At 44.4% G+C, this 10,262-nt stretch overlaps 1 protein-coding gene across 1 annotated transcript in view; it reads right to left on the bottom strand.

The window, feature by feature from the left end:
* Positions 1 to 433: 433 nt before the first annotated feature.
* The window catches only part of pdgfd (platelet derived growth factor d), a 41,007-nt gene continuing 31,178 nt past the window's right edge, over positions 434 to 10,262 (bottom strand). The window contains exons 5-7 of the mRNA XM_035623861.2: positions 9,344 to 9,557; positions 5,155 to 5,372; positions 434 to 3,091 (exon numbers count right to left, since the gene is read on the bottom strand). Of these exons, the coding sequence (XP_035479754.1) occupies positions 2,957 to 3,091; positions 5,155 to 5,372; positions 9,344 to 9,557 (567 nt within the window). The 3' untranslated portion in view covers positions 434 to 2,956. The remainder of the gene's footprint in view (positions 3,092 to 5,154; positions 5,373 to 9,343; positions 9,558 to 10,262) is intronic.

The following is a 10,262-nucleotide window of genomic DNA, read 5'->3' as shown; positions in this document are numbered from 1 at the left end:
GCAGCTTTGGAATTGCAATGTGATCTGCACGTGTCAGAAAAAATGGCCACGAAATAGGTAGACATTTGACTGGTGCGATGACATGACCAGTCCTGAACTATCAGTGAGGATGTTGATCATGTGACAACAGAAACAGGTGTCACATTTTCATCCTTTATCCATATTTATGACTTATTTATCTTTTATTCCGTTGAGTTGTGAATATTTTTTGACGGGGGCTTTCATTTCTCCACATGGCGCCGATACAGGTGGGGAAGCAACAAGGGAAGGAATCCGACCAGCCGAGACGAAACAAGGACAAAACAAGAAGATGGGGTAAAGAGTAATGATATGTGATCTGACCTCTATTGGTATGTGAGACTTAGGTTGTTTCTTATCATACACCACCATGTACAGTCAAACATCTGATAAATCAAAACACTGGAGGCAGTGATGCTAGAAATATTTTATTCATCAAAACCAAGCTGATGTTTTTAATAAAACAACTGCGAGAGACAATAAATTATTTAAGAAAGGCATACAGTTGTCATTGTGACTATTTTGTCTGAATGCAGCAAAGGCAAGGTTGACTTTGTTTGTGTTAGAACTAATACATTTCCTCAGATTTGAAATACAACCATTCAAATTCTCAGACGGGAGGCTGGAACTCTGGACCAACTTCAATTGAGAGTGTGGTATTCTGAAATGTTCTCGAAGGTCTTAGGTGTTCTTGGCTGGTGTGAATAAAAAAACAACAACGTCTAGGTTGAAATGTCTTCCTTTGGAATAAATGTGGTTCCATTGAAACGAACGGCAAGAGGAAACTAAGCGCTTTGGAACGAGCGGCAATGGAATGTGCTGATAACGTCGGCAAACTGGCAGACACAGGATGCGCACACGCCCCTCGCAGTCGTTTATTACAGACAAAGAATGCATTTGGATTTCATAAAAGCTCTAACATGGTTGTCGGTAGGGTAACAATACATTTTACAGCAAAGCGCATCAGAAATCGTCACGCTATCTAATCACCATCTGGCCTGTTATCCACCGGTGCTACTGTTGAATCAAAGGGGGGACATCTCTGTGTGTGTGGATGGTGTCTGGGACATTGACTGCCGCTTTTGGAATATTCTTGTTTCCCACACCTGCCAAATATCATCCGTGACTTACAGTACAGACATGCACATAAAAGTGCTGCCAGCACACAGCTGATGGGGTTTTGCTGTGACTGAGGAAATCATCTGTGTCCAGTTATCCTTTCATTTTTTTTTCTGCTCCGTGTTTTAAAACAAGAGTAGTGTGTCAAATCCCATTTTTCTCTGTTGTGAATCCAGCCTTGTAAGCGCGCGCGTGACGGCGGGATGCACAGTAGGGGAAGATGGGGAGATGACGGATGACGCCGTCTTTTATTTCTCACAGCCGGGTCATGTGTATGGAATTGTGGAGGAGTTCATTTGAAATTCCAGCTCTGGTGCTTTGATACTTGAGCTACCGACACATGCACAACACTCACACTCTACGCACACGCACGCACGCACACACACACACACACACACACTCGCATGCACAGTCACATGCCGACCACTCACATGCTTGTATCTGCTGCCAGCTCTTACAGACTGTTCTTAACCTCCTACCCCTTAAAACAAAAGGACCTCTTCCTGAGCTCTTACACACATACACACAGACACACACACATACACACACACACACACACACACACATGCACACACACACACACACGCACACACTCTCCCTCTTTCCCCTCTGAAGTATCAGTTGTATTTTTCAGCAAAGACTTAACAGCACCTCTCTAATTCCCACAGATCTCTAGGAGCACGTTCATGACAAAAAAAAAGCAGCACATGCCGATTGAAATGGCTCAAGGAGCAGCCATGTTTGTCCGTGTCAAATCTTGACAGCGCCCCCCCCCTCTCAGCGCTCATCCAGGAGTGCTGGTGATCTACTAACAGGCAGCTCGATTGTCCCTGGTCTGCCAGACACTTCTTTGGAAAACTTCCCCTCTGTGTGTCTTCCTGAGCGTCTTTCCTGTGTTGTGTCCTTAGGGTCTGGACTTCGTGGTTTTATCCGTGTTAGCAGAATTCCGGTTAGCAGCCGGAATGCCAGGAATGTTCGGAGAAATTGGGCAGATCACAGCGGCCCGGTCGGACATCTCCTCTGGTGCGTTCGAGGGGGGGGGGGCGCACAAAAGAGCGCACGTGTTGTCAGAGATGGGCGTTAGTGAGAGGGAAAGACAAGGGATGAGATGGGAGTGGATGGAGGTGCAGACATAGGGGAAGTGCGAATATACTCAGACGGGAATGTGTGCAAAACAAAAGAGCCCTTCACTGAGAAATAGAGCAGCCGAGGATTCAATATAAATAACTACAGTTTTTTTTGTCTTTAAGTCGCAGTGAAATCCTGGAGTGAGTGTGTGTGTGTCTGTGTGTGTGTGCGTGTGTGTGTGCAGTGCAGATCTGGAGGGTTGTGGTCAGCCTAAATTCAAATCAAGATAAAGCGGTGTTTTGCTTTACACTTCCTTCTGCCCCCTCTCCGTCCCTCCCTCCTTCTGTCTCACGCTCACTCATCCCAGCGTGCTGCTGGCAGAAGAAGTGCCCCAAAGTTTCACGGTGCACCAGTGATGTTTTATTTGGTCTAAACAGTTCAAATTAAATCTCCAAGTTGCAGGAGAGCTGAATAACAAATACCATCGCATTGAAACACATTCACGCATTCGCAGTGGTGTCCGGTGTACAGAGGAATGTAGGGGGTTTACTCGCAAGAACAGAAACCATTGTGTGTGTGTGTGTGTGTGTGTGTGTGTGCGCGCGCGATACCAGCTGCGGTTTGCCAGTCAAATTGTGGCTCTCTTCTTTAAGAAGAAGCGTTGCTGTTATTATATGAAGTTCTGTTACAAAATAGATAAAAGAAGAGCTCGTCCAACAGTTCCAGAAGCATGCTGCCAGTCTCGAGTGTCTCAGCGAGGCGGCTGGGAGGGACACGCACACTCACACGTCTCATGGTGTGTGAGGAAGATCTCGTCTATGACCCAACGCACCCGCGACCTCCGATGGCGTTGATGCAAAGTGACCTCGGGGGCGTACTTCAGCACCTAGAGGAGACATGAAGTGGGATGAGGCACCAGAAGCATGTCAATTGACACTTTGGGTGGTGTTAAGTATCCTAGTCATATGTCAATGTAAAAGAGCATGAGACAAGATACATTGACAGAAAGTAAGAGTCTGACAGTAAAGTATATTTCAGGACTCAACACTGCAGGAGATAAAAAAAAAGCAAAGAGAAACACTACTCGCTGAGATGAAGGGCACGCGTTACAAAAACTTGACACTGAAGTGAAGGACGTCAAAACACAGATTAGATAGGAAAGACGAGGTTTCTCGGAAAGCGGTGATGTATGGAGAATCTCTGGAAGCCGCGAGGAAACAATCACATGTACACTCTTGTCCCCTCACACTGGAATCCCTATGTTATTTTAACATTATTTCCTCTATTTTGTTATATTCGTATTCAGGGGTATAGCTCGGAGCTGAAGCCCTTCCCGGCGAGGAGTTATATCCAGGACAAGTTGGCTGTGCAAAGAGAAAACAGTGATCACTGTGTGAGAGAAAACACCCAACATCAGCCTTTCAGAACATGGATGAAGGGGTTTAACAAAGCGTGGTAAACACGGACTGCACAAGCACACAGACTGAGAGACGGTATGTGCTGTTTGAGCTAATGTTTGACAATTCTTGACAAATGCAGTCAATGAGTCAATAAAAAGAAGATTTGATTGATTTTATAGTTAGATTTAGTCAACATTACATCATATAACTGCATGACTTTGTCTCTGGGTCTCCACATGGTTCGCAGGAGCCACCTGTGATGAAAAAAATGAAAGTGGAAGTACAAATTGTTCCACGTGTGATGCAGGGGGGTGAAAGTAAGCTGCCCATCATTCACGCCGGGACTTCGCAGCACTGAAACAATAGTCTCCACTAATAATGTGTTTCTTCAGAAGTTAAGTCGGCGGGGGGAAGGAAGCAGTCGAAGGCATATGACCGGCTGCGAGGAGAAGAGAGCAGGGTGGAAATGTCTCATAAGCACACATGCACAGAAAAACACCACCACACAACGCACCATTTACATGCTCTCATACACATACATACACACTCATATACACATAGCACAATTGCAACCCAAAGCCCACTTTTGTCTAAATTCCCATTGTATAATTTTTTTACCAGCGAGTTAGAGAGAGAGAGAGAGAGAGAGAGAGAGAGAGCCCTATGGACCATGTTTCAATAATGAAGCTATACAAGAACAAAGACACAAAGAGATGGAGGGAAGAGAGAGAAAAGGAATGAATGACGGGCTTAAAGAAGAAGAATGGTGCTTTGCAAAGGGGATAAATTGAAAATGGGAATTGGAAAGAATGGAAGGATGACGGGAGGCCAGAGAGAGGGAAGAGTGATAGAACGCCAACAGTGTACTGAGACAGATATGGCGCGATATGGAAACACAAAGACGGGGCCGACGTAGAAACAAATGGAGGGAAAAGAAGCAGGGGAAAATATAAATGTGAGGCTGCTGGTGCATCGCTGCTTCATTGTTGATGCAGCGCCTGCAACTGCACGCCCAGTTTCCTTCACTCTGCATCTGCATCCCTCATATACCCACACACCATCTTTAGCCCATTTTAAAGTATGCACCTAAAATGTGCTGGGAAGTTTGAAAAAGCCTTTGCAACACTGTTCTTTACTGCAACAACTCCAGCTCCGGTCTGAAAGACATGCTGTCCCATTAATGGAAAAGGCCACAAGCAAGTGCAGATAGATGTTAAATACTCGTCATATGACCTATTGTGCATTAGGAAATCCAATCAGTATATACAAAATAACATTATTGTGTCCATATTAAGCTTTAAAAGAGATTCTAGTCATTTGAAATCAATTCACAAGATTGTGTTTTAGTTTATTTGCAGGATGAGAGGAAGTAAAAGCCACGATAATCCTCAGACATCAGTCACTCTAATAAATCCAGCAAATGCTTCACATGCAGAATGTGAGTGATTACAACGTGTAATGCGGCAGAATTCCTTGTAAATGATAAAGTATAATTTATTTGGAAGACAGATCAAAAACAAAAACGTGTGACTGTGATTTAAGTTTCTACCTCGTGCAGTTTGGGCACCGTCTTCGAGGCCTGACAGGTGCAGCCATTGTTCCAGTTGTCCGTTCCACAGCCGCAGTTGCCGCCGCAGCGTTTGACCAGCAGACATCGGGGGAAGAAGACGGCGTTGGTGGCCCTCAGCTCCTCGCGCAGGTTCACCGAGTAGTTGCGCGGGGTACAGCTGTACCGCTTGACGTCGTCATATAGACGGTTCAGATCAACTGGACGGTGCAAGAGAAACAGAGGAAATAACAATAGTTGAGTTTTTGTTCCATTCATTTCATTCATCCTGATAGACAAGCGATCCGGGATTCTTTACTCTTTATTCTTTAAATTGGTGAGATAGTGAGTTAGCCTTGGTGGAGGTGTGCACTCTCCGAGCGCCTTTCTACTTTTAATAAACCACATCTGCTGCGAATAAATTGATAAAAAACACATTACAGAGAAATTATTATTCACTTATACAGTAACCAACAACCAACAACTGGTTGTTTTTTCTATTAGAATAGTGGTCCACAATATAGGGGTGTAAGGAAAGGTAAGAGAGACAAAACGTTTTGTTTGTTTTTGTGCATTAATGCCGTGTCTGTTGCTTCATATCATCGCGAACAGAAACGTGTAGCATGTGAGATGAAAGAATGAAACAGAAGGAGGGAGGTGGACGAGGCAAAGTGGCTGTGATTGACTCTGACTCACAAGTGCAACAACACCTGGCTGGGGATGAGTGGCGGAAGGAGAGACGCACGCCGAGAGAGAGATGACAAGGGCAGAGGTGAGGAAGCGGAGACCATTCATTGATTGTAGACCGGATGTAGTGATCGCACGCAGTCTTTCTCCGTGACTTTGGAGACAAAATGACCTCATTTGTGCATGTGGGACCTTTGTTCACTGGCTTGGCCTGCACTGGTTCAAAAACTAATATCAGGAGAGATGAAGGGACTCCGGAACAAGCAGACGGTAAAAACGGAAGTTAAGTCCTGGTCAAGAGGGGAAAAACCATCAACCATGGATGAATGTGGTTTTTGATTTTGTGCCCACTGGGACAATAACGTAACATAAAGGCACTTTGTTGACGGCACAAGGAACTCCCGAGGTCAACGTGTAGCAGGTGGGCATTTACTTTGAGGCTGTTAAACGCTTGTTGGATAAAGATAGACGTGTAATGTGCTTAAGAGAAAAAATACATAAATATTACCTCCAGCATAGCGATATGTTTTCTTGGATGAAATGAGCATGAGTGACAAGTTAAAGATTGAACGGAGACGGAGAATGTGTTTTCTACAAATATAGAGGGAACAGGTGAGATGTACCGATTTTTTCTGAAGCCATTACTAGTTTTTATTTTACTTCGCTGTGTGAACAACAGACGTTTGCAAAGCAATGCAAGGCTAAAGGACTTGTCAAACTTGATATATGCAGTCTACTACAACAACATAGCATGGCGAGGTCGGGTTGTATTGGCTTACGCCGCAGCTTTGCTGCAACAACACAACAGTAAAGATCAGTCACACAATAGAAACTGCCTTGAAATTGCATGCAGAGTGTAACAATGACAAATCTGCCTGACGTGCAATATTGTGTGTGCGCGTGTGTGTGTGTGTGTGTGTGAGAGAGAGAGAGAGAAAAAAACAAAGAGAAGTGCAGTGGGGGGGGGGGGGGGGGGGGGGGGGGGGGGGCAAGGGAAACCTAACGGTATTGATAATCAATAAGCAATTGTTCACAAAAAGAAATCTTTGCAGTGGGGTTTCCATTCATGACACAATTCATGTGGGAAACCCAACGAACACGAGTCCTGACAGGTGCCTTTTGATGGTCGTAAGCACTTCCTCAGGTGATGCAAGGCCCAGTGTAAGTAGAGTCACTCTCTGCCTTATTGACGTGCACGTTCAAGTCTTTTAATACCAAGTGCACAGGGAGAGTACGTGTGTGGATGTGTGTGAAGATGAGGGCAGATATCATGTGTTGGTGTTTATGCTTGGAGCGTGCAGGTGTGTATGCAGCAAGTGGATATGGTGTGTGTGTGTGTGTGTGTGCGTGTGTCTGTACTTTCAGGGCTGAGCTTGTGTCTGTTTAAGGGGAATCGGTGCAATCTTGGAAAAGCAGTGGTGTGGAACACTGTCAGGGAGTACGGGAGAGAAAAAGACAGAAAGACTGAGAGCAAGCAAGACTAAGGGAATGACTATGTCACTCACTCTCTAAAGCCAGTGGGATGAAAAAAAAAGTATTGTGTGTGTGTGTGTGTTTGTCTATCATCGGACAATTTTGGTACAAATTTCAGACTGAAGACCATTTAATGGGGAACGGTTTGTCCCATTAGAGACAAACACTGTGCCAGCACAAAGCTGGCCCAGGTTAGGATGAGAGTTTGACAGAAGTATGCTTGTCTAAGATTCAAGACTTTATTCAAACTGTGGGTGTGCATGTGAGTGAGTTACTTGGACGCCAAGTGTCCCAATTAATATTACGATCAGACTCACTGTCCTTCATGGGAACAGAGGTGGGTGTGAGCCCCCGTGCGTCTTAATGAAAACAAGGCTGGGCTGCTGACTGTGGCAGATTTCTGCTCCGCTGCACAGGCTGAATTTCAAATTAGAGAGAGCCTCGCTGTACCAGCCAGCGTATCAAAGATCTGCCGCACCTATGCACCTCTCTGTAGTGCTGCAACACGCACACGCCCCCGCTCCCCGTGTATGGAGCCGCCTCGTGCCAGCAGAGCACACGCATGCAACGCTAAATAGAGATGGATTTGCTGTCAAGCGCGAATATTTACCGAGGAAAAAGAGAGCCCTCAGGTAGAGAGACGGAGAAAGAGACATGGAGAGAGAGATGCAGAGGCACAGGTGAGGGAGATGGGATTAAACAGGTCTGTTAAACACACACATCCTTCGAACACATTAAGTCCACGTCGATGACATGTATGTGTATGCGTGGCTGTTTTTTGTATCTGCTCTAAGACATCCACTCTACTGTAGCCGAGCGCCTAAGGACCAAATCCATTGCCTCAGCGACAGCGGGTCATTGGCACCGACTTCACAGTGACGGATCGCCTTGATCTGCTGCTTCTGTCTCACCTTAAACCTGTCACCGACTCATTATCAGACCCCCTACAGAGCAAACTGCACATTTGATGATGCAAACAACTGAGTTTACTTCGCTTACAGAAAACTAAAAAAGGTAATGAGGCAGTTTCAAGTTCAAAACTTTTTTCACAGCCCAACTCAAAGTGTCCTTAAGATCCACTCATCCACCTGACAGTCGGATTTCATAATAGCTCTGTATTTTACACAGACTGGATAGTGTGTCATTCAATTGAATATGCAACACCTCATTAGCACGGTTTCATCGGCTGACACCTTTGCTATATTCGATCATGAGGCAGCGATGTGGCTCCATCGCAGTCATCAGGGCCCTGCACTAAGACTTTTCTTCAAACGACTGAGCCATGGACTTTCTCCTCTGCACCACTGTACCACGGAGCTTGGGGTGTGGCCCAGTGTGTGAGAATGGGCTCTCCCGCCGCGGGTCGTTCCTTGGTCAGAACAAGGCTGCACGCTCTCCCTTCCCCTCCACTACACCAGCTGCCGTCGACTGCACCAGTCTGCAGAGAAATGCTGTGAATGCAGTACAGTTGTCGACGATGATCAACTGCACGGCACAATAAAACGGGATGAGAGCATCACTTTGATCCTCTAACTTCCCCAGCATGTCACTGAAGGCATCCGTACTCAAATATTATCCGCTGATCTTTTCTCGTGCCGTGCATACACTGCATAGAGATAGTCAATATTTCCGTGAAATGCATTTTTATATGTTCAATAAAGAAGAAACATAACTTCCACACTCTTCAACATCATTGTTCAGATAATGCTGCTGGATCCATATGATCCATATGATCCATATGATCCATATGATGATCCATATGATCCTTATACCAAGAGAAATATATTAAGTTTTTGTAATGGCTGTACAATTCTCTTACTATAATCACTATAATTAGACATGATACAAAATATTTTGTATTTGAGATATTCTGTAATTAAAAGGAACACTTTGCTTCATTTGCGTTAATGCCGGCCTGACAGATTGTGAGACAATAATACATGATCAACATGTGTTTGCTGGACAGGATCATGTATACAGTAGATCTCAAATGACTTGTAGAACGCAGAGATTCTCAGCCCAGTATATTTACCTTTATTATGTCTGCTTGCCAGATGATAGGTCCTGGATATATAATGTATGTGTGTTTGCGTGTAGATGCTGTCCAGGTCCTGTCTCCAGGTGTCTGGGTTCAGGGATCTGAGAAGCTGCTCCACAGTGTCGAAGGCAGCGATGGTCCGGTCCAGATCCTCCAGCGAGAAGGGAACCTTTGTGGCCGTGACTGGAATCTGCCCTCCAGTGCTGTCCTGCAGAGAGCAAAGGTCAAAAAGGTGAAATGATCAATTCCCTTATTATTTTATGCTTATTCTAACGTCAGCAGTTGGTCATTCATTGCCGTATACGGAAACATTAGGGAAATCACAGGTAAATGTTCCAGGACATCTGTGAGTCACTTTTTAATTCTTTCACCATTTTTATGAAGAACAAAATTACATGATTTGAATTGAAAAAAGGTTACAGGAGAGCCAGTGGAATAATCTGACTTTTCCAGATTTGAGACAGAGCTTTGATAAATGGTGGCAAATGTTTTGATATTTTTGATATTCTGTTATACATTTTCTGTATCTGTGATCAAAACTAAAATGATGCATTTAATCAGCTATTTTAAATCCTCACCATCTATGTACACTCATACAACATGTAAATATGAGTAAAGTCTGGCTATGGAACCGGCCTGTGGCCTGTATATTTTAGTGCACATTGTGGTGCAAAGCCTATACAGTGTTTCACCTGCAACAAAATAAGGCCTTGCGTCTTTAAAGTTGTAATAATTTCCTACTAATACACAGTATATGTACTGTTTGTGTCATATTTTTCCAACAATACTTTTTGATACACCCTTTGGGTACATTTCAACATGTAAATCTTAGACATAAATGTGGAAAGATGAATAATAAAGATAAATGGTGAATTTCATACTTTTAAAATAAATTCACTCCATATTGGATCTA

The sequence above is a fragment of the Scophthalmus maximus genome, chromosome 11 (genome assembly GCF_022379125.1).
Source record: "Scophthalmus maximus strain ysfricsl-2021 chromosome 11, ASM2237912v1, whole genome shotgun sequence".
NCBI classification, from domain to species: domain Eukaryota; kingdom Metazoa; phylum Chordata; class Actinopteri; order Pleuronectiformes; family Scophthalmidae; genus Scophthalmus; species Scophthalmus maximus.
Note: the sequence above shows the minus strand (reverse complement) of the source record. Positions and strands in the feature narration are given on the sequence as shown.